At 36.8% G+C, this 23,907-nt stretch overlaps 1 protein-coding gene across 3 annotated transcripts in view; it reads left to right on the top strand.

The window, feature by feature from the left end:
* The window catches only part of ESR1 (estrogen receptor 1), a 250,814-nt gene that overhangs the window by 97,950 nt on the left and 128,957 nt on the right, over positions 1–23,907 (top strand). Inside the window, exon 4 of one of the 3 annotated variants that reach the window (XM_087718286.1) lies at positions 4,931–5,439. In XM_087718286.1, coding sequence (XP_087574412.1) covers positions 5,006–5,439 — 434 coding nt within the window. In that variant the 5' untranslated portion in view covers positions 4,931–5,005. Of the gene's footprint in view, positions 1–4,223; positions 5,440–23,907 lie in introns of those variants that run through there. The other 2 variants (XM_087718285.1, XM_087718284.1) reach the window with 2 other exon arrangements.

Raw genomic sequence — 23,907 nt, 5'->3', positions numbered from 1 at the left:
CCATCTTAGGCCATCATCATTCAAAAATACCTGTTTCCTTTCACCTATTGTTTCCAGGATATCTATAATGACACATCTGTTCCTGAAGACCCATACTGCTGGACTGATTCCTAAACCTCCATTTTTCATGAGGTTCTTGTGGGTAATCTTTTGAAAAACACCTCTTGAGGACTGAATACTCTTACAGTCACAGCCACCATGGAAATATAAGCAACGTAATCAAACCCATCTTCTGAAGCTCATAAAACGTAACCACATTACTCAAGAGAATGCTTTTGGAAAGAACGTATTTTTTAAACAAGGAAGGGTATGCTTGAAAAGACCTGTGGAGAAGAACAAGTTGCTCAGTAAACCTTTTTGGCAGCCATTCTGCCTCAACCAGGTTATTTTTCTCAGCTGTCCCACTACTTCATATTTTATATCTCAAATGCTATTAATAAATACACCATTGGTAGCAAAGGAATAAGTGCATACAGAAACTCTCTTTGGCTCAGTAGATTATTGCATGTATCAAGAGAGGTATATATTTAGACAGTTTTGATTTTCTGTCATGAATCATTTGTTTTTCTGCTTTATCTCAAGAAGTGTAGCTACTTACACTTGAACTGAGCTCATTAGCTATTTGGTTTATTTTAAATACTTGGTGGGTTATTATTCCCCCATTATGTATTTATTCAACAGTTTGTTCTTCTTGAGTTTTTGCACTGCTTTGTAGGCAATAAGCATAAATACCTACTTATAAAAGCTTGCTGGCAGTAGATGTCTGAATGAATAGTTCTAAAAATTATGGCCATATTTAAATCCATTTGAATCCATTTTATCAATACTTGTAGGCATTGGGTGGCGTTAACCTTTGAAACAAATGATTCAGCTCCAATCATACAAAGAATGATTGTGGGAAAAACGAATGCAAACCCACTCAAATATCCTATAAGCTACATGTAGTCCTCACTTAGCCACCCCTTATTCAACATCTATTCACAACTATTGTGATGCTGAAGAACTAGACATATGAAAGGTCCTCAAAGTTGTGGCCATCAGTGTCCCCATGGTCACATGATTGTGATTTGACTGCTGGGCAACTGGGGCACATTTATGACATTTGCAGCATCCCACATTCATATGATTAGCCTCTGAGACTTTCACAGCTGGATTCCAAGAAGCAAAGTCAATGGGGAAGCCAGTCACAGTCACATGACCTTGCACCTAATAAGTGTGGCTGATTTGCTTCAAGGCCACAGCTGGAACAGTCATCAGAAGTTGATGTGGTCACATGACATTGGTTTTGTTTAGCAAAAGAGTTCCTAGTCTCTATTGCTATCAGTAAGTGAGGACTGCCTCTACCCTGTAAGCTTAATTTTTCAGCCCAGTAGATAACTCCCACCATGATTAATCCAGGCCATACCCAAAACAAAAGCATGTATGTGACACATTTGTTTGTTTACAAATATGTAAACTTTAATATGCACAAAACTCAAAAAGGCAAGAGCACCCAAAACAATTACAAAGCACATTAACTGAAATAGCAATTGATTAAAACCAAGTGCCAATGAAACAAGGCACCTCATGTGCCTGTCTGCACAAACCATTATTTCACATGTTAGCTATTATTCTGTCACATATTTACTCAAACACAGGAGATTGTAAACTCAAGAACACCTATGGATTCCTTCTATCATAAGTCCTATGAAGTTATGAAGCCCTCAGTTCCACATAATTAAGTTCCTGATTTTTGGACCTGTTTAAATAGAGTACTAGCCCTTTTCTGTTTTTCTCTCTCCCCTGTAAATAGGTTGTCCTCGATTTATGGCCACAATGGAGCCCAAAATTTCAACTGCTAAGGCAAGACAGTTGTTAAGTGAGTTTTTCCTCATGTTATGGCCTTTCTTGCTGCAGTTGTTCAATGAAACACTACAGTTGTTAAGTTAGTAACATGGTTATTAAGTGAATCTGGCTTGCCCATTGATTTTGCTCATCAGAAGGTCACAAAAGATGATCACATAACCCTGGGACACTGCAACCGTCATAAATACATGTCAGTTGCCAAGTATCTGAATTATGATCATGTGGCCATGGCGATGCCAAAATGGTTGTAAGTGTCAAAAACCAGTTATAAGTCAGTTTTTTACAGTGCAGTTGTAAATTCAAACAGTCACTAAACAAATGGTTATAAGTTGAGAATTACCTGTATAGTAATTGTGCACTGCAATATTCAGTCTCCCCATCCATGGAAACTCCAGTGATTAAAATTCTGAACGTTCTTGAGTCCTCACTGGAATGGACAACCATATGGCTAGAGAAGGCTTTTAGTCTCTCCATGGGGGAGATACGAGCAAGAAGGTAGGCCTAAAGGCATTGGGGATGCCTTGAATCAGAGGTACTAATTTTTTTTCTCCATTTCTCGGCTTGTCATTCCATTTCCTACCTTGCTCCCTTGCTTTCAGTAGCATCTTCCATTTCCCCTGTGCTCTCAATGAATGTATTTCAGCCTACATGCATTCCAACTGTGCGACACAGAACAACAATTTCAGCAAAACTGGCATAGTTACTGTGTTGTTATATTAGGGATGGTACATGATCAGATGCTAATCATGGAGCCAGAATTTCCCACTCTTTCACAGCTGCAACTACTATATAATCGCTCCAGTTATCTGGACCTCCTCTTCTGTGGACACCTTAATGCCCCCTGTTTGCTCTTGACTTCAAAGCGAGTCTTTTCTCTTGTACCTTGCTAAAACTGCATTTTTAAAAACCACCCATTCATCATACAGGTCTTTTTAAACAGTTAAGAGGTTATGAAATTGCATTTGTGGTAATCTGTGACCTGTTTTCTGCTGCAGGATTGATTCAATCTTCAAAAATAATTGCCAGCTGAAACATCTGTTTCTTTAACTAGTTTCCTATAGCAGAGTATAATAGTGCTACATTACATGATTGGCTGAACAAATAAACTTTCTGCAGGCATTAGCTAGCCTTTAACTTAGAGCTTTTATGTAGCAATGCTATTCCGTTTCAAATTTCAGAAGATGCGTGAGCAGAGAGTTTTATTGCTGTCTCATGAAAATTGTCAATACTTGAATACTCAGACTTACACACTGATCAGTTCACTTGTTTCCAGAAGCATGCTTGCACTGTATTCAGATTGGTAGAATTTCTCTAGGATCTGCCTGTTTATAGTCAGGTATGTGACTTCTTTCTCTTTCTTTCTCTTTCTTTCTCTTTTCCTTCCTTCCTTCCTTCCTTCCTTCCTTCCTTCCTTCCTTCCTTCCTTCCTTCCTTCCTTCCTTCCTTCCTTCATCAAAATTTAAACTAGACGAGACCAGTAGAAACTACACAAATAGATGTAGACTTCAGATTTAGCAAAATACTTGAAATAATTTTCCGTTGTGATAATTAGCAGTTGTATGAGAAATTATAGTTATGACCAATGCCATGTTGGGATTGCTTTACTATATTTTGAGAAAATATAGGACTTCGGTGGACTTCAGATATTGTTAACCTGTGTCCCGCAGAATTGGCAAATCTATGTTGCATACTTAACAGAGACATTTTTGTCATATTTCATAACATTGTTTTAAAATGATTTATTATCAGAACTGATTATTAGTTCCATCCTGTGCATGTATATGTCTAACTAAGCAAGAGACCTTAGAGTACATAGTAAAAAAATCTTTTTGGAAATAACCTAATCTGATTAATTCAAATTGGCTAATTAAAATTTGAATATTTTAGTATTAGGGAAAAAGGAAATTATATCAGCTGTTATATTACTATAGACATTTATGAATGATGTAGAAGTACATAGTTATCCATTGGCAACAATAGGCTGGATAAATAAATTATTTCATAGACTTAAGTATATTATGTAGCAAAATAAATATTCTAATTCTCTTTTAATTACTTTTTATTTGAATGTGCCAAAATCTATTTACATTGATATTTCCAAAATGATATTTTTTAACCTCCAAACTAAATATGCAATAGATAAACTCAAAAAGTCCAAATGAGTATTTTTTGGGTGTGCTGGATTTATCTTCTTTTTATAGCTAATGTGCAATTATGTGACCAGTGGACATTTAGTTTTCATTTCTATATATTTTGCTTCTTTTTAAATTCACATCAAAGACTTGTGCTAATAAGTATGAGACAACAGCAAGTTTAACTTATCTTTCTTTTTCCTTTCCCTTTCCCTTTTTTTTTTTTAAAAAAGCACTGGGCTGTCGCTAAATAACAGAAATCAGGATAACTGCAGCAAGCAAATATGTTTGTGTGCCTTTTCTCCTACATAGATATAGTCCACCCTTTCATTTCTGTTTGCTGGAATTTGATGGTTTGTGGCTGGCTGCACCCAGGAGCAAGTGCAGCCACACAAACACACTTGGCCATACTGTATCTCTGTTACACTGTAGTCCTACTCAGGGTCACTGCACTGTACACATTACATATTTCTAGCAAACATGAAAATGAACAAAACAAGGAGTCTAGATAAGCGGAGATAAATTGGAGCCAGTTTATTACTAAATACAGTGTAAAATGGACAGAGCTTTGAATTGGTGCCTCTCTAGACTCTTCCCCCGTGTCTGTTTTTGACTACTGGAACCACATATAGTGAAAAATTAAACGACTAGAATAGTGGGACAATTATTTGGTAGAGATCCAAAAGCAATTGTGTTCAGAGTGATGTTTAAACCAATGTCAGGGAAGGCAAATACCTGGCTCAATGCCAGCACCTGTGTAAAGCATATTAGCTCAGATGAAAAGTTAGACTCCGAGGCAGAAAGAGAGAGCCAAAGAGCTCCTGGTGCTTATACTCACCTTGCTTGTGTTTTCTTCTGGGCTGGGATTAGCTGGATACATGCATGGTTGCATAACGTGGCTGAGGAGTACACTTTTGCCAAATGTTTCCACTAGATTTCTGCTCCCTTTCCAGGTGGACAGCCGGCTGCTGATTCCTCTTCAAGCACGGAACCTAGATAATGCGACGACGTGTTCACTGCCAGTGACAATGACCATGACCCTTCACACAAAAAGCTCTGGGGTTGCCTTATTGCACCAAATACAAGGCAATGAATTGGAGCCTCTCAGCAGACCACAGCTAAAGATTCCTTTGGAACGACCGATCAGCGAAATGTACGTGGACAGCAGCAAGCCTGGGGGGTTTAACTACCCAGACGGTGCTGCCTACGATTTTTCCACTGCCGCTCCAGTGTACAGCTCAACCAGCCTCAGTTATGCCCCTGCAAGCGAATCATTTGGCACCAGCAGCCTGGGAGGATTTCATTCCCTGAACAATGTTCCCCCAAGCCCTGTTGTCTTTTTACAGTCGGCTCCACAACTTTCGCCTTTTATTCATCACCACAGCCAACAGGTACCTTATTACCTTGAGAATGAAGCAACCAGCTTTGCCATGAGAGAAGCTGCCCCAACAGCGTTCTACAGGTAAATCCTGTCATTCCTTCCTTCCTTTCCTCCCTCCCTCCCTCTTTCCTTCCTTCCTTTATTTTTTTTCTTTTTAAAAAAATACAGTATATGAAAAAGAGAATTAAGGCAAGGAAGAAGGAAATTCAATGTTAGAATGGATATGCCTTCAGGATGGTTGAGTCACTGCTGAATAATTAGACATTGTGTTAGTGTCTTGAAAATTAAAATCTTTGTTATGACTATTAAGTAACTATTCTTGCTGTGTATGCTAGAAATGAAGTGCTTATGAAAAACAAGTGAGATTTCCAACAGAAAATCTTTAGCCTGGGGAAAAACCAGAACAGAAGCCCCAATAATGAGTTACAAAAACAATAAACTGAAGCAAAACAAAAACTCCTCAAAGTGGAGACGCCGAAGAAATTAAAATGAACAATGCAAACTTCAGGTTTTGGCTCCTTTCAGTCCAGGCTGTTCCTGCTCTGAATTTATGTAGCTGAATTTGCACTCCACGGTCGGAAATATTTTGTTCCTTGTCTGCCTTTATATTGCACTGATTGACTTTTATACAAAATGTTCAGGATACCTGATGATTCACCTTCCCAAACAGTCATAAATGACATAATGAGAACATAAAACGGCCTTTGGAAAGTATACTTAAAGCTTTGGAATGTAAGGCTCTTTCTTTCTGCACACACAGAGAAAGTTTGTGATTTAAAACAGTGTTTTCCAAATGTATTTTCTCTACAATTCCTCCTATTCTCATTGAAGAGTTAAGACCTAATTTTAAACAGACTCACACACAAGCTTTTAGGAAAATAAGGGGGAGTGCCAGATCACTACTCTAGTAGGCCTGCAGCTATAAAGAGGCTCTGGAGGGCTTTGAAGTAGGTGGCTGCTGCAATGGTGTCAAGATAATAAAAACAAAACATAGTAGGCATTGTTTCACTTTCTTGGGTTTATAATTAGCTAATGCAAAATTAAAATAAAAAATTACAGATATATGCACTATGCATAATGGATTTAGGATCAAGCTACCTATCATGCTATATTTGCAGTGGGAAGTTGCTCTTTTACTTTCTAGTTATTCAAAAGCAAGTATGTGTAGTTCCTAATCTGGGTCAAGACCCACTCAACTCTGCATGTAGAGTAAATATTTTAAGTTTTATTACTAGCTATTTGTCTTCCTACTTACTATCCATTAAAAAAGGAGAAGCAAAGAGAGCCTCTGTTGATTCCTGAATGAGAATTTGGAGAAAAGACCTGCATGTGTGTGCATAACTCCGCACGTCCACACACAGAATAGGCAGCAAAACTTAACATAAATGCATAAAAACATGTCTGTGTTACTGAAAAGAATATCCCACTCGGATCTCTTCTCCATTTGTTATTTTGTTTAATGTTCTTCAATAAAATATGGGCTTAATTTGCATAGGTGGAAGTGAACCTGTGTTAAATGTTAACAGTTTGGTTATTCTGCTTTTCACTTTCCATTCCCAGACATTTTAGAAAGTTTGTGATTGCTGCTTCACAAATCATAATTGGTATGTGGTTGATTTTGTGTCCTATTTATACCGCAGAACGTTTTTTTTTTAAAAAAAATCCTTGATCTCTGGGTTAAATCCTGCCTTCACTAATTTTAAACATTTAGCTAGTATTAAAAATTACACTCTTCCTAGATACTGGTCAGAAATGAAACCAAACAGGTGACATGAGAGTAACAGAAAAAAGAAAGGGAGTAGAAACTGGAGTCCTTGGTGTTCTCTGAACTTGGTTGTTTGCTTGAAGATGTTTCATTACTCGAAAAGAAATCAATAACAGATCCAACAGATGCACTCATTTTGTAGGGATAATGAGAAAATCTTACTTTAACTACAAGATGAAAGATGGAAATCAGGAAGAAAGGATCTGAAAGCGTTTCTCACCTGAATGAGAAATATATCATGTGTAGTGAGACCACACATGGCTTTTGAGGAATTGGCCATATCTTGATATCTATTATGGTGACTATGTAGGGTGGAGAAAAAGCACTCCATGACCATGTTCTTTCTCGGCAATGGTCTTCTTGGCTGCCTTAAAAAAACCACCAGCACTTGATTAACACTACATTTGAGGAATGCCCAATGCCTGCAATTTCATTAAACCAAATTCTCAAAAAAAGTGAAGATTTTCCTGAAAAACTTTGTTTAAAACTAGTAGCAGAAGATGATAGGTGTCCCCAGACAGGTAGCATACAGAACGGCTCCCTATCATTGACTGCTTTGGGCAATTTAAAGGAACTCAAAGGCAAGGCAAAGTCTAGATACTTCTTTGTTTGAGCCTAAGGATACCATTCTCCCTCCATGTATAGGAGGCAGTATATTTATAGCAGATGTTAACGCCAACGGGGAATGAATCGCCTGAATTGCTGGCTGCTTCTCTTCATTGGAAGAGAAAACTGTACAGGCCATTTTAAGGACTTTGACCGCCAACATATTGACATGGGCATATATCTTTGTTTTCAACAAGCCAGGGAATTTAGGAGGAACACCTGACTCTGATGTTACCCAGATGTTTGCTGTTCTAATTTTGGCCAAACAACTACTTGGACCCGAGGATCTGAATTCTCTTTCCTCAATACATTTTTACTGGGAAAGGGAAAGGAAAATACTTAATATTCTAGGATGTGATCTTATCATTTGTGGTGGGACATAGTATTCCATTGTGGTGTGATTTTCTAATTCAGATAATGGGAAAATTTTAATAAATATGAGAATATAAGTGTATTTTGAAAGGTCTTGGCTTTCTCTTTATATTTACCTGAGGAGCAATAGGGAGTGTGGTGTGTTTTGTTGCTATGACATTCTTCAGATCCAAAAGATTTTGCAATCTTGTATCCATTCACTTTTTAAAATTAAATATTCTTGGTAAATTTAAAGACTCTGATATTAAGTTAAATTACTGTTCTAATTTGTTAATCTGGATGCTTTTAATGGCTATGCAGTGCTTGTAGCACCTGTGAATTGGTCAGTGATATTATTTTAATAATTACGCAGTGCAATTCTGCACAGGTTTCTTTAGAAATAAACCCAAGCGGCCATCAGATTTATTCCCCAAAAGAGGGAGGACATGACTACTATTTTATCTATCTGTCTCTTATATATTTGGTGCTGTTTTTTTTAAAGCTAAATTTTCATTAGCCTTTAAGGAAATTGTTCAGTCCTGATAAAGTATTATTTATTATGTTTGTGGTCAGGAAATTTCTTTTGTGTATTTTCCTTCTATGATGGCTTTGTTTTTTGCAGATTTCTTTCAATTTATTTTATTTTTGGTAATGTTAATATAACACATCCTGGAAATGATTTATTCATAAATAAATTTCCCTGAAATGTAAGTTTATATACTATGGAAATCTCTCTCTCTCTCTCTCTCTCTCTCTCTCTCTCTCTCTCTCTCTCTCTCTCTCTCTCTCTCTCTCTCTCTCTCTCTCTCTCTCTGTGTGTGTGTGTGTGTGTGTGTGTGTGTGTGTGTGTGTGTATAAATCATATTTATTTGAAAACAAATTCTATTTTGTTTGATTATAGCCTTGCCAAAATGATTGTATATCCACAGTCTTTCTTGAAGATTGAAATGAATTATTCCCAGGTTTCGAGGTTGCGCTTTGTCTTTTAACTTTAATCTAATGCAAATTGAGTAGTGTACTAGATATTACAACTAGATGTTACTATAATAAAGCTGAAATATTAATTTGTATCTTTGGATGTTGAAATAATAAAACAGCAGAGATTTTAGCCTTGCATTCTTGATTCATAAAGTGAATCTTTATATAAAGATAAAGAGTTGCATAGGATCTGGGCAGAAAAAAACTGTTTTCCTATGATTAATTCTAAATTTCTTATAGTAACTGAAAGCCTATTACAGAGAACAAAAGACAATGTTACTATTGATACTTGTTACCAGGAGTCTCTTATGAAGATGCTTCTATAAAAGGTTATAGTTGTAAGACTATGATTTTTTAAATATCACATTTGCCTGAAATATGTACACTGGTAACACTGATAAGCTACTATTTCTACTGACACTTTTCTGTTCTCCTAGTCTGGTATGAATTCACTTTTTCCAGTATGCAGAGATCATAAAGATAGCAGAGGAAGGCTGTTTTAAAACTTCATTACCTTCATTTTCGCCGCCCACAGTTCTGTGAAATTAGCTCATGGTGGCAGCCAAAGAAGAATGTTCTGTCTTTTACAAGGTTTTTCTTTTCTTAGCTGCAAAATGGGGGGAAAAAACATGATGTGTATCCAACTATTTCTACTTGGTGCAGATGATGATTGGGTTCACTTTTTAATCTAGTTTGAATCTTCCCGCTCACCTTCCTATTAACATTGATGACATTAGGACAGTATAGCTGGCTGTTTTCATAAAGCTTGAGCGTTGCTTCCCACCTTTGGATGCTTCATAAATAAAACACAGGAGATGGAAACAGATGTGCTAGAAACCTCAGCTCACAACTGCTTTTCTGTAACTTTCCACTGACCACCTAGTTATTGGATCTGAAGGTACACACAGTTCAGTGGCCTTCTAGTTGAGAGGAAGCTTTGCAATGTCTCATTGTCCAGGTTATCAGACTAGTCATGGGCATATAATTGAGCAGGATTTATTGGTAGAACTCTTAAGTGATTTGCAGTAGAATAGCAAATGTCTCCTAATTGTTCAAAAACAATCAGGGTTAAATTATCTAAATCTAAATTAGACAGCCAATTCCTGATCCAGTGTTTTTCAACCTTGACAACTCTAATATATGTAGACTTCAACTCCAAAATTCCCCAGCCAAACATCCTGTTCCTAACCCAACCAGTTCCTAAGGTTGAGGAATATTTTGCCCTAGTCTATGGGGCCATGAAGATTTTATTTGTACTGCATGGATATGGAATCCAACAGGAGTGTTCTGGAATCATCATTTTATGTCTGTTTTGTCCTCCCATGTACTAACTTGTTGATCAGTTGTATTATTCCTACTCATATTTTAACATGGTGATTTATCTCTAGATGTCCCTTTATTCTTCTTTCACTGCACTTTCAAGTTGGGAATATTCAGCAAAGTGAAGATGAACTAGAAAAACCTTTATTTGGTCTCCTTGAATAGCTGCTTTTTATGGAATGCTTTCTAGAGACAACTTAGTCATAACTAAGATAGGAGAAGTGGCTGAGCATATCATGTGTGGCTTCAGCCACAATGGCTGTTGAAATTAAAAGTTTATTTTTCTGCCATTTGTTATATTTTCTATAAGAAACTGGAGTACCTTCTACTCTCAAATGTATGGATGAAAAAAAAGTATTTGGGCCTTAGACAGCAACATTCATTATAAAGAGTCATGGTAGCACAGTGGTTAGAATGCAGTATTGCAGGTTAACTCTGCCCACATCCATAAATTCAATCCTGACCAGCTGAAGTTTGACTCATCCTTCCACCCTTCTGACATCAGTAAAATGAGGACCCACATTGTTGGGGGCAATATGCTGACTTGATAAACTGCTTAGAAAGGGCTGTAAAGCACTGTGAAGCGGTATATAAGTCTAAGTACTATTGCTAGAGCTATTACTATTTTGACCATTTGTTATTAAAATCCTTGTATCATTATGCTTACATAACATTGATCAACACTGATAATTAATATTTAATTAGCAAAATGAATATTACTATAGTAGGCCTGTTCCCAGTTCCACTACTTGGGCCTTGAAACAGCATTGCTGAGCCAACATTTCAAACACACAATATTGTTTGCAGAGTCCACTACAGTTTAGATTGCACAATTTGTGGAGCATCAAATAACTTGTCACAATGTAAAAGGCACACATTTTATTTTTACTTTTTTCTCTGACCAACACAGAACCTTTTCCTCCCTCTTCTTTTTTTCTCCTCCTTCCCCATAACTTTCTTATACCCAAATTCACAGTTTTTGCAGTAGGGTTAAGGCTTTTTAATATACTATATGAATAATATATGCATAGATGATACTGTAATCACCACTAAACTAATGCCTATGCATGGGGAATTATCATAGCTCAGCAGAAGTATTCTCCATTCTTCCCATGGATTTGTTTCTGGAGATGTTATCATAATTAACTATTAGCAGAAATTAAAAGTCTGTATATATTTCTTATATTAACAAATAGTTCATTTGTTCTGGATATTAAGAATTCAGATATTAAGGATTTATCCCATTGAACTGTGGAGATTTCCCCACCATAAATATGAATAGTTTTAACCTCAAGTTAGCTACCAGTATGTAATGAAAATGGTGATAAAGTCTTTTGAAGTATAGAAGAATATATATGAAAATTGGCTATAGAAGTAATGATATGAAAACAATGTAATTTCTAAACTTTCACCCTTTACTTCAGTCAGGATGCCCTACAAATCTTAAAACTCTATAAAACAATGTATTAACTAGAAATGTAAAAAAAATTAAACAGAGTAAGAAATCATTTCATGAAAGTTTTCAAAACACCAGTAATCGGGACCCTGGTGTGTGTACATTGCATGCAGTTGTGGGATTCAGCTAGTTTGCACCACTTCGGAAGAACCGGTTGTTAACTTTCTGAGCAGTTAGGTTAACTGGTTGTTGGAAGAAATCATTAGGGCATTATTGAATTATTTGAATTATTTGAATCCCACCACTTATTGCATGCATATGCAGAGCTTAAATTTGACTAATGTTTTTTTTTTAATTTTCTTTAGAGAAAGTGTTCCATTGAGATGATGTTAAAAGAGAGTGCTTTCTCCAATAACTACCTTAAGTAGTCACATCCTACTTTGTGATTAAATGACATATTTGGGCTATCAGATTTATTAGTTATGAAATACACTCAACTCTGAAATCTCTAGGAATAAATTATTTTAACTGAGCCCCAGTTCTCATAAAAGAGCAGAAGAAGAATTATGTTGTGAAGAAAAAAGTTCAGGCATGACAATCCTACTTCCTAAAAAAAATAATACTACCTTGAGATAATTATTAAGTATCGAATCCAGCCTGGTTCATATCTCACCTGCTAAGCAAATTATTACATTGTTATTATTAGTTCGGGGAAGGTCCAGATATTAAATAGTAACTGTGAAGTGCTGTGTTTCAAAAGTTGCACTAAAAAAAATCTAGAATTTTGGCATCTTCTTCATGTAGAAGAAGGGAATCTGAAAAGAATTCAGAAATAAAATTGTCAGAAGGAAATTTCTTTTTTAACTAGTTGTAGCATAAAACATTACATGGAAAAACCTTTTGATGTGGTGAAGTCAAAACAAAGCACTACAATCCACATTTGTTTTATTTTAGAAATGACTTTAAGTTTCCAGCTATCTCTTGTGTATCTGGATAGACAGCTGATATAAAAAGTTATAAAAAGCCACATGATTGGAATTAGAAGTATTTCCCATTGCAGTGTTGGCAATCATACATGGCATAGAACTGAACATGAGAATGGTGGTTATGAAATAAATCTGACTTAACAGCTTCATTCAAAGCTAGTTATATTTCTTCCAGGCAACATAATTTTGAGGGATGAAAAAGTATGGCATTAAAACATCATTTCTGAGCTTGAGGTTTTTTTTGCAAATGGCATATGGATGAAAGGAACACCTTGTGGTATCCTTTCTATATTTTGTGGGAAGTGTAGATTGTCATTTGACTAAAAATAATGTTTTATGTGTGATAATGTGTTGATTATCTTTTGATCCACCAACTCAGTAATCTCTCTTCTGTGTTGGCCTCGTTCTTGTGTGTCTAGTTTAATCCATGGGAAATAGGGAAAGGCTTAGATCCCATGAGTGTAGTCAGTATCTTGACTTTATAAAACATACACAGACACACTCACACACATAAACATACCACCATGGACACCCACAGACTTATTTTTTTTCCTAAGTACAAATGACTCTGGGGACATCTCTAGATCTTACTGTAGGATTGTACTCTTATGTACTCAGTCTTCCACATTTGAGGTGCGTATTATATTCAACTCTCATTTACATGAAAGTAAAGCCTTATCTGGTTTGGAAATAAGCCTAGGTTACGCTTCCTTCTCCCAGTTCAAAAAAGATTGCAAAAATCTCCAGGCATCATTTCCTAATCATTCTGAAATTCTGAAAATGTTGAAACATTTATTGCCAACTTTGAATTTGATGTTTATCAAATGAACATGTTATTCTTATATCACGTTGAGACTAGATGTCATAAATATATAGAAGAAGATTACGTTTGGCTATTGAGCCTAACTATACTATTAAAAGGAAATCCCTTGAAAAAATACTGTGGCACAATATTTGATGCAGTTAAAAAGAAAAACTACTGAACCTTGTTAGGCTTCCCTTTCTATGGACCTTAATGTGTCAGGGATGTTCTTTCTCTTTGGTTTTGCCACATTGATTTTGTATGGAAAGTAGCTGGTTGGGTATTGCTTGATATCTTTCAGAGGTCATAACATGGACCAATATTGACAGCAGTAAGTACTGAAATCATATCTGCAAATACTTCAAAGTTTTCTTACTGTTCATGACAACATCTTTGGTAAAACAAGTCCCTTGATCCATCCAAGAAATATAGCTTGCTTATTCTGAAGTCTGGAATTAAACTGCTAATTGAAAAACATTTGAACAGAACTGTTCTGAATTCAAAACAACAAAACATTCAAAACAACAAATGACCAGGGGTGACATGATAGCAGTGTTCCAATATTTAAGGGGCTGCCTCAGAGAGGAAGGGGACAACTTATTTTCCAAAGCACCCAAAGGCCAGACAAGGAACAATGGATGAAAACTAATCAAGGAAAGATTCAACCTAGAAATAAGAAGAAATTTCCTGACAGTGAGAATAATCAACTAGTGATTGTTCAGAAGTTGTGGGTGCTTCATCACTGGAAGTTTTCAAGAAGAGACTGGATTGTCAGAAATGGTATACAGATTGTGCAGGGAGTTCAATAAGAGAACCTTCAAGATCCCTTCCAACTCTGTTTTAATACCTTATAGACTGTTTTAGATTACCATTGAATGTTTATCCATTAATTTACTATTTACTATGATACTAATAGAGAAATAATAACCCTAGTTAGGATAAACATCCAGGCCATAGAAATGCTAATGTATATTTTGGGATGTATATTTCTGTATTCTATATTTGGTGTATAAGATGCTTCAATTTCCAGGATAAAATAGTGTTTTGAGCAGTGAGTGGGTTGTTTGAAGCAGCAAGTGTTTGAGGTTTCAAGCTCTAAACACTTCACAAATGCTTGAAGCACCCCATTCTGAACACAAAACAGCTGCTTTTATTTAAAATAGAGCATTTCATGCTAAAATGTGTAGGTTCCAGTTTGAAATATTTAATCTTGAAAGGTGTTACGCATCCTAACATAAGCGTTGAATCCATTTGGAAAAAGAAAACTTTATTTAGCTTTCCTTTTCTGTTGCAAGTCCTAAGCAAGACTCCATGCCTGCAAGGTTGTTTGATCATGGATATGACTTAGGAACATTGTTCTGGTTTACATCACATTTTTATGCAGGGATTTGGCAAGTGTACAGTAAGAAAAAAGTATAGTATATAGCAGCCCAAAACTCATAGTGCACACTCATGCAGGGAAAGAATCATGACTAATCATTAAAGGAGTCAAAGGAATTTAAAAAGGCAATAAAAATAGCACTTATACTTATATACAGCTTCATAGTGCTTTAGAGATGTCTACAATGTCAGCATATTGCCCCCAATAATCTGGGTCCTCATTTTACTGACCTTGGAAGGATGGGAAGCTGAGTCAACCTTGAGCCCATCAAGGGCGAACTCGTGGCTGTGGGCAGAGTTAACAGGCAATACTGCATTCTAACCAGTGCGCCACCAGAGCTCAATCAGCTACTCATTTATATTATAAATAATGTAAAGAAAATTCTGAAAAGAGAATCCTCTGCATTTTCATTCTGAAAAGTATTGTGTTCAAGAGACCTTTTTCCCCTAAGACAAAATTAACTCCCAATGTAAACTTGAATTTGTATGTTTACATATTGCTTTGATTTTAATAAAGACAAAAAAGTGAATACTGATGGATTAAAGAAAACAATGAAATAGCAAACCTGAAAATGAGGGATTGGTACTAATACAGGTAGTCCTCGATTTACAACAGTTCATTTAGTGGCCATTTGAAATTATTTTTTTCACACTTATGACCATTGCATTATCCCCATAGTCACTTGATCAAAATTCAGATGCTTGGCAACTGACTCATATTTATGATGATTGCAGTGTCTGGAGTCATGTGAACACCTTTTGTGACCTACTGAGAAATCAGTCGGTAAGCTAAATTCACTTCACAACCATGTTATTCACTTAAGAACTGCAGTGATTCACTTAACAACTGAGGCAAGACAGATTGCGAAATGCGGCAAATGTCTCACTTAGTAACAGAAACCGTGGCCATAAGTCGAGGTTTACCTGTAATCACTTTTATGACACATACTGAATGCCCACTAAATTGTTGTCCTTTTTATGTAGGTAGTCAGTAGGCTTAATTAGACATTCATTTACCAAGAATTCTCCATTACATCACATATAGAGTAGATGTTGCCGATCTGTTCTTATCTTCTTTTATTGCCTAGGCAGGACCTAGGTCATGCCATACACACACCCATCCATCCATTGATCTATTGTACAAGGTTGCCTAACTCCATAATAATGAAATATATCCTATTTCAATATACTGCAATATAAGGATGTAAGAACAGTATTCTTGCTTTTGCAATTTGGAATTAACTATCCTATGAGAAACTTCAATTGCCTGAAAGATATATTACTTCTCTTCATCTTTAAGACTTATCAGCAATATTTGGTAAAGCCTGTGGAGGTTTTTTCCTCTAGAATTTGGACTAATAAATTCTTCAACTTGATACCAAGTCAAGGGTCCTTCTGGATTTTGAATTGATGGAACTGGATATTGCAATATCCAATGGATATTGAGAAAATTAGGTTAGGAAAAGCTCTTTTTCTTGGCTGGGCAATAGCTTGTCTGTTTACTATAGATTCATTTGCTTGCTTCTATCAGCTCGATATATATGATCAGATGTTTCATAATGTGCATAAACTTGACATTCATCAGCAGCATTCATTTTGTATTGAAGAAAACATTGCTTTTTCTGATTCAGCAGGAAATAGATCAGTTGAACAGGAAACTATTTGAGTGGGAAAAGTCAAGAGAACATTTTTAAATTAAATATAGATAAAATTTGCTTTTCATTCAAATTGCCCTAGATTCTGAACGTCCTATAAAATCACACAGTACTTTGAAATAATGTGATTAAAGCTCATTAAAATAATGATTAAAGCATAATTAGGCCAATTAAGTAGATTGCGCTACACAGATTATTCATGTTAAAGGGATTTTTATGAAACATAGCAAAAAGAAAAAAAGTAGATTTCACTACAGCCCCAAAACATGGGTTTTCTTACAAAAATGCTGGATCTTGTTTAATTTTTTTAAAATATGAAAATTAATCATGCTTGTTTAAATACTTCTGTATATTATGACCTTAATCCAGAGGGGTCAAACTCAAGGCCTATGAGCTGGATCCGTCCCACAGGTTGCTTAAATCCAGGATGAGGACCGGAGCCAGTCCACAGGGTGCTTAAATCTGGCATGAGAGCAGGACTGGAAATATCAAATGACTGACCCGCAGTGCTTTTGGTGCCTAAAACAGGCTGCATATGCCCCCACACCTCATTTTCACCCTCCATAGCCTCCTGAAGCACTCTGTTGGCCAAAAACAGCCCAAAACCTGGGCGAAAAACTGCCCCCAAAACAGGCGTGAAAGTGGCCAGCAGAGTGCTGCAGGAGGCCATGAAGGGTGAAAATGAGGTCAGGGCCCCCGCATATGGACCCCCCATGCCCAGTTTTCACCAACAGGGTGCTGCAGGAGGCATCTGTTCCAGCTCTCCCCCCCCCCCCCGCCAGCCCACAGAGGAGAACTATAATGCTGATTCGGCCCTCGAAGAAAGTTTGACACCCCTGCCTTAATCTATGAGAAACAAAGAGTTTAGAATTTGAAAAAGTCTAAAAAGTCCATAGAGCAAGAATATCTTTATGCTGAAGTCAAAGAGAAAATGTACTCCAAGTTGTATCATATTGATTGGATCGAGGGTTATTAAGTTTTTGTAAAGTACCTTTATAGACATATGAACTGTTTCTGTCTTCTTAATTGCTACTATTAGCAATTAACATAAGACATCTCTACCAGCATCCTTTGCACTGCTTCCGTATCTGTCTCTATTCAGCTGCTGACCTCATTTATTCTGATTTCCACCGAAAGCCTTAGTGTCAAATTCATAACCCACAGGCCAGATGCATCATGCGCTGGCCACCCCCACCCCCATTTTAGCAAGGGGGAAAAAGTTGTGATATGTCATATGACGACAATGTGTTGTCACTAGTTTGACACCCCTGCCCTGGAGTGCTGCAGTTCATATTGTCTCATTGGTGGAATGTAGTTGGTGGAACCCATTCTGTGTCCTGACACCTCTTTTTTACCCTGATATATTAAACTACTGTAAATGATTTCTTGAGCAGAGAACACCTTGTCAGTGCTGCAGACTTCCATCACTCCAAATGCTCAGGGTTTTTGCTTTTTTTGCAAAGCACCAAATGCCAACCATAGCATGAAGCGCAAAGTACAGTGATTGAATGCCATTTTTATACCCTCTTCTTGGCCAGCTAATTGGGTGATGATACTGCTTTGTGTGCTGCTACCAGAATTTTTTGATTGGTGTCAGGAGAACACAACCATTGGCCTGCTTGCAATAGCTTTTGAGGTTTGGAAAGTGAAAATAGCAATAGAATAGAAAACTGATGAATACAGAGGAGAATGACAATCAAAGACCAAATGTTGTTTATTATTTTATTGATTTATACAGGCCTCAATGAATTTCCATTCATCATTTTTGACCAATAAAATCATATTCAGCTATGTGTAAAATTGCTTGTATGAGTGGTTTGTCACACAATGCAAGAGAAAAACCACTCCTCTCAGATTGTTATAATGTGATTTTATGACAATGTAAGAAAGGTCAGAAACATGCTAGCTCCTGAATTATACCATTTTATGACTGGAGAACATATATCATCTGAAAACATATTGCAGGAACCAGACTGAGGAAAAAATTATTGACTAATAATTTTTTTCTTTTGGAAAACTCTGTAGTTAGAGTGATTGATGAGAATTACATTGATCAAGTGCTGTGCCAGCAGAAACAAGTCTTAGGTGCTGCAGGTTGTCAGTGATTTCCTTCTCCAGCACATGGATAAATACACCCGGAAACACCTACCTACTCATGGCAACAACAACACAATCAAATCAGACACTTAATTGGCTCTGTCTCTATTTGTGATCCTCCGGCCTACTGACAAATCTACATTTTTCAGAACCTTTGGGCAGAGATACAGGTTGGGGGCAAACCTTGCCTTGGGGGAATGATATTTCATGAAAAAGGGACCATTACCAAGAAAACCCTTTTTTGTGAATTCACAAGATGTACATTCCTAATTATTGATTGGACCCATAACATGTCCTGCCTTTCCATCCTGGTGGGTCAATGGATGCAATAGAGGAGAGGTGGTCCTTCAAATAGCCTGGCCCCACATCATATAGGTCTTTAAAGATGGTAATCAGGACCTTGAATTCTTGAAATGAAAGCTTTATGTCCTCAAGTATGGATATTTCCTTAGGCATCTTTATGGAAGATAGCAACAGATTCTATGAAAGCAGTTCCTGATGTTTCATTTATTTTTGGCTGGTTTTATCCTAGTGTGAAACAGTCAGCTTAAAAGCAGCTAGATGTGGCTATTTTAATGCACCACAGTGAAGGCTGCATTCATGTGTCTAAAGTGGAAATCAAAACCGTTTGTTCCATTTATGCCTATTTTCCTGTGGTATAATTTTAGGTGGACTGTTTCTTCACACCCATTTGAGCTTTATTATGATGCAATTGGGCCAAGAGCAACAAAGAGATAAGGGAGGTTTTACTCTTTGTTAATACTGTTTTTAAAATTGTTTTTACACGTTGCTAGCTGCCCAGTTACATTTGCAAGATGGTAGCCATATTACTAAATCAAATAAATAAATTCCCTTAGGAAAAAATATTTTAGCCAGGGATTATTTGATGTTTAATTCATTTTTTTGTTTGATATCTACTTACCTTTAGTGAATATGACTTTCTTTCTTCTTCTTAGAATTTTATAATTACACTTAGCACATCTTTCCTAATGCCTGCATTGCCAGAATGTCTATTCTGTTTTGATAACAGAGGCAACATGAATTTCCTTACGGCTCTTCCAATTGGCATGGATGCTTTGTTTTGAATGTCAGCCCTGCACTGTAGACCAGACTAAGAAACCAATGTCATAGATGTCAGGATGTAAAAGCTATATGCATGACCCCCCCCCCACCCGCTCCCCATTTTGGGCCTAGTAGGCCTCCCTGCAGCCTCCTGGGACCAAAAACCAGCCATGGTGGGCCTGCCACACCCCCACATTCCCAACCCCCACCACACATGCATGCACAAACCCTTGTGCATGCACGTGTCTTCCACATGCGCCACTCCCTCGTGCATGCGTGACAGATACCCAAAAATCAGCAGGCTGGTGAGAGGCATGGACACATGCACAGTGGACCTGAGCTGGGGCAACGGCTTGCGTGCCCATAGAGAGGGCTCTGCGTGCAATCTATGGCATGTGTGCCTTAGGTTTGCCATCACGGTCATATGAGATCTCAGGAAGCTGGCATTATGTTGCAATCTTGTATGACTATTTCATTTGGTTGCCAGAAGAGTGCCTCTTGGGGTGCAGGGCATTTCCTGAAGCTTATAGGACCTTGTTGCCAACCTTGGATGCAATATAGCCACCAAACTCAAAAGATGGCAATACAAAAATTATATTAGTATTAAATATGCAATACAAGCCTGTTACCCAGGACACACAGTAAAGGTATAATCGCTTGTATCCTCTGGACACATAACACGAAGTTATATAATTTTTACTTTGACAGACAGCAAAATGAAGATACATATTGGGACATCAGTTCAAATTGTGCTGGTTCAAATAAAGTAGGGAAGTAATATATCAATGATACAGGAAATACTTCACTCTAGGTTTTTTCCCTGCTTCTGAGAGCCAGGAGGACTTTGTCCAACATTTATGAGGAATTCAAATAACCACAGAAACTTTTTAGCAACTGTTTTATTTTCAGAGCTAAATCAGATGTGACATAAAATTGTATATCTCCTTTCCTCAGTTGATTTCCTCTCCGCCCAAAATGAAATGAAAAGCAACCATGAAATTTTCAGATGAGAACTGAAAAGCAGCTGGAATGAGGCTGATTACTTCTCTCCTCATTCTTCATTCAAATTCTCTCCTTCTAAACTCCAGTCACACCCATAAAACAAGATCGTTTTCCAAATTTTTGTCAATATTATTGTTTATCTGTACTACCCTTTTTTAAAAAATTTCATTCTACTATTGCTTTAATAAATTCACACCAGGCAGATCCTTGTTGGAGCTAAAGGTAAATTTCAGCTGCTTTTGTGAGACTTTTGTTCATTTCCTGTGTTAATAGTTAGTTAATTAGAATGGATTCCACTTGATAAAGTAAGGAGAACGATACTGGAAACATGGAGGCTGTTTGGAAAGATGGTTTAATAGTGGACAGGACCACATGGGTTTTGTGTGTGTGTGCGTGTGTGCGTGTGTGCGTGTGTGTGTGTGCGTGTGTGTGTATCACCCCTCTTGGGCCCCATCTTAGAGCTTCCTGTTCCTGTGTAAGGGCAGTTATTCTGATTGGTTGTCTAACTCCGATGGGGCCATGCAGGAGTAACTTCGTAGGTTGTCTTGAGTCCCAGGCTTGGTTGAATCTTGCTGGGTGATGATGTAATGAAGAGGGTTTTGGGAAATTCCTATTATGGTTGAGGGCGAAACCTACCTTTGTTGGATCTTGGCTGAGGGTATTTGCTTATGAATAGACCTCTTTATCTCTTAAGTGTTGACAACTGCTGTGGGCTATTGAGGATAGTGGGTGCTATTAAGAGTCAGTTAGTTTCCTGCCTAAAAAAACATGTTTCTACATTTCTCATCCAGGGAAATATAATATTCTGCCTTTTTAATATTTCCTAGAATATTTCATTCTTCTAGGAGAAGTGTGGGTGCTAACTTTCTACCCCACAAAAGAGTCCTAAAACAAGACGGGGTGAAAATGTCAGCAAGTATTATGGGCCAAATTGGCAAAGGAAAAACGCCTTCATCCTGCAGTGGATAAATAATGGCTAAAAATGATGGTGAGGATGATAGTCAGTTGTATGCCCTCCATAAGCTGTGCTTATACTTTCACAAATTGCAGGAATAATGTGACCACCAAGCCATCTTGTCCAATTATATGGATTCAAAGCCAAAAAGAAGTATGACTTATGAAGTAACTTCACAAAATTTGTGAATGTCCTCATTGCACCTTTGCTAGAAAGTAGAACGTTTATCTAAGATATGGAAACTGCATTTTAAACATCACATATTTTGATACTTTGGTCTGAAATATGCCAAGATTAAGGTCATGCTTAGATCCTTCCACATTTGTATTTTAGCTTGAACTTCCACAGTTCAAGCTAAAGTGCAAATAGCTCTGGTTTTAGTCATAATAGAGATTAAATAGGCAGGATTTAGAATAATAGCATAGCTGCATTTTATTTCTTAAACCACACTAGCCATATTAGGGACAGTTATTAACAAACTTGTAGAATTACTTACAATATATCTTAATTTTCTAAGAGATTTCTGGCTGGGTCTTCATCCTGTATGTCATTCAATCAGCCCCCTCTCTTCCATTTTTCTTTCCAAATATTCCAAAAGTTGAAAACTTAATATCTTTGCTCTGGGAAGGTATTTTTCTCTTTACAAATGTTTCTATGCTCCTGTCAATTTTGTAGCTTATCATATAGAATCCCTCCCCCCTGCTCCCCCTCCCCCCGCAGCTCCATTCTGTCAGCAATTGACACTTGAATTCAATATTACACAAAATGATGTTAATTTTTTTTCTTGTATAAATCAGGAAACTCCTCCAAATGCAGTTTTCAGGAAGGAAGGCCTTGAGTAGTGAGAAAAAGTTGGGCAAGATTTTGAAAGACATTGCATATACTGTATAATGGATACAGAACTCATAGCAATAGCAATAGCACTTCAACTTATATACAGCTTCACAGTGCTTTACAGCCCTCTCTAAGTGGTTTACAGAGACAGCATATTGCCCCCATATGGCCATGTCATATGGGAGCAATGTTCAACTTCTATAAGTCATGGTCATGAATTAATAAAGCAATGATATGATGCTGCTGTATAGGATCAGAAATTCTCTGTTCAATATATGCATCTAATTTTCAGAAAGAGATAAAGAATGGATGGCTGTCTTCTACCTTAGCAAATCAATTTAGAAATGGAATATCATTTTCAACCCCCCCCTCCTTAATCAATTGTTTTTAAACATAAATATGAAATATATTTTTTAGCAAAACAGAGTTAACTAGAACAGCTGGAAAACAACAGTTGCTTTCAGAGATGACCAAAATATCCATTATATTCAGATAAAAATGGCAATCTTATTATATTACAATAAGAACAAAAAATATCTAAGAGGTGTATCTGGGATCAGACTAGTAATAAGCAAATCCTTAAGGTGGGGGGAGAAGCACTAAAGAAATTGCTTCCCGCTCTTTTTGGAAGAGCAGAAAGCACCTTCTTTATTTAAAAAACAGGCACCAAACTGAAGCTTGGAAAGAAGTGCTAATAATTAAAAGAAAGTATGAAAGCTAAAAACTTTCTTCTCATTTCAAAAGGAATGTAGGGAGTGTATTACCTATCAGTAGATGTGTACTGTAATACATGGAAGCAGGTTGAGCAAAAAATGGACCCTTTGATCTTCCAAATACTTGGCTTTGAAACTTTTCCACTTGTTTAAGAGATTTTGGAAAGTGTTCTTTAAAAAAAATAAAATCTGTAATTAGTAGCAGGCATGAATTGTTTTTTTGGTACATCATCTGATACCAGAGCAATCTGTCATAAATATTAAAATGTGCTATGTATTCACCATAGTCCAAGAGAATGATTCAGAAACCAATCTAAAATACTGTATGTATGTATGTATGTATGTATGTATGTATGTATGTATGTATGTATGTATGTATGTCTAATTTTACATTGGTTTCTGAATCTTTCTCTTTTTTTTTTTAATATAATTTTTATTAAACATTATTACCTTTAAAAAAATGGAAAAAACAATACAGCGACATAAATACAACGACATAAGCAAGACAAATCATACATAACAATATAAAGTAAAACATACAGATACAAATACCATTTTAAACATACAACCCCCCCTCCCCGCCCCCCACGGTGACAGTCATTCACAGCCTGGTTTTTCTTTCTTTCCTCATTATTAGGTCCCTAAGC

The sequence above is a fragment of the Thamnophis sirtalis genome, unplaced genomic scaffold (genome assembly GCF_051295495.1).
Source record: "Thamnophis sirtalis isolate CommonGarterSnake01/CBP01778 unplaced genomic scaffold, rThaSir2_p1.2 scaffold_6, whole genome shotgun sequence".
Lineage (NCBI taxonomy): Eukaryota > Metazoa > Chordata > Lepidosauria > Squamata > Natricidae > Thamnophis > Thamnophis sirtalis.
Note: the sequence above shows the minus strand (reverse complement) of the source record. Positions and strands in the feature narration are given on the sequence as shown.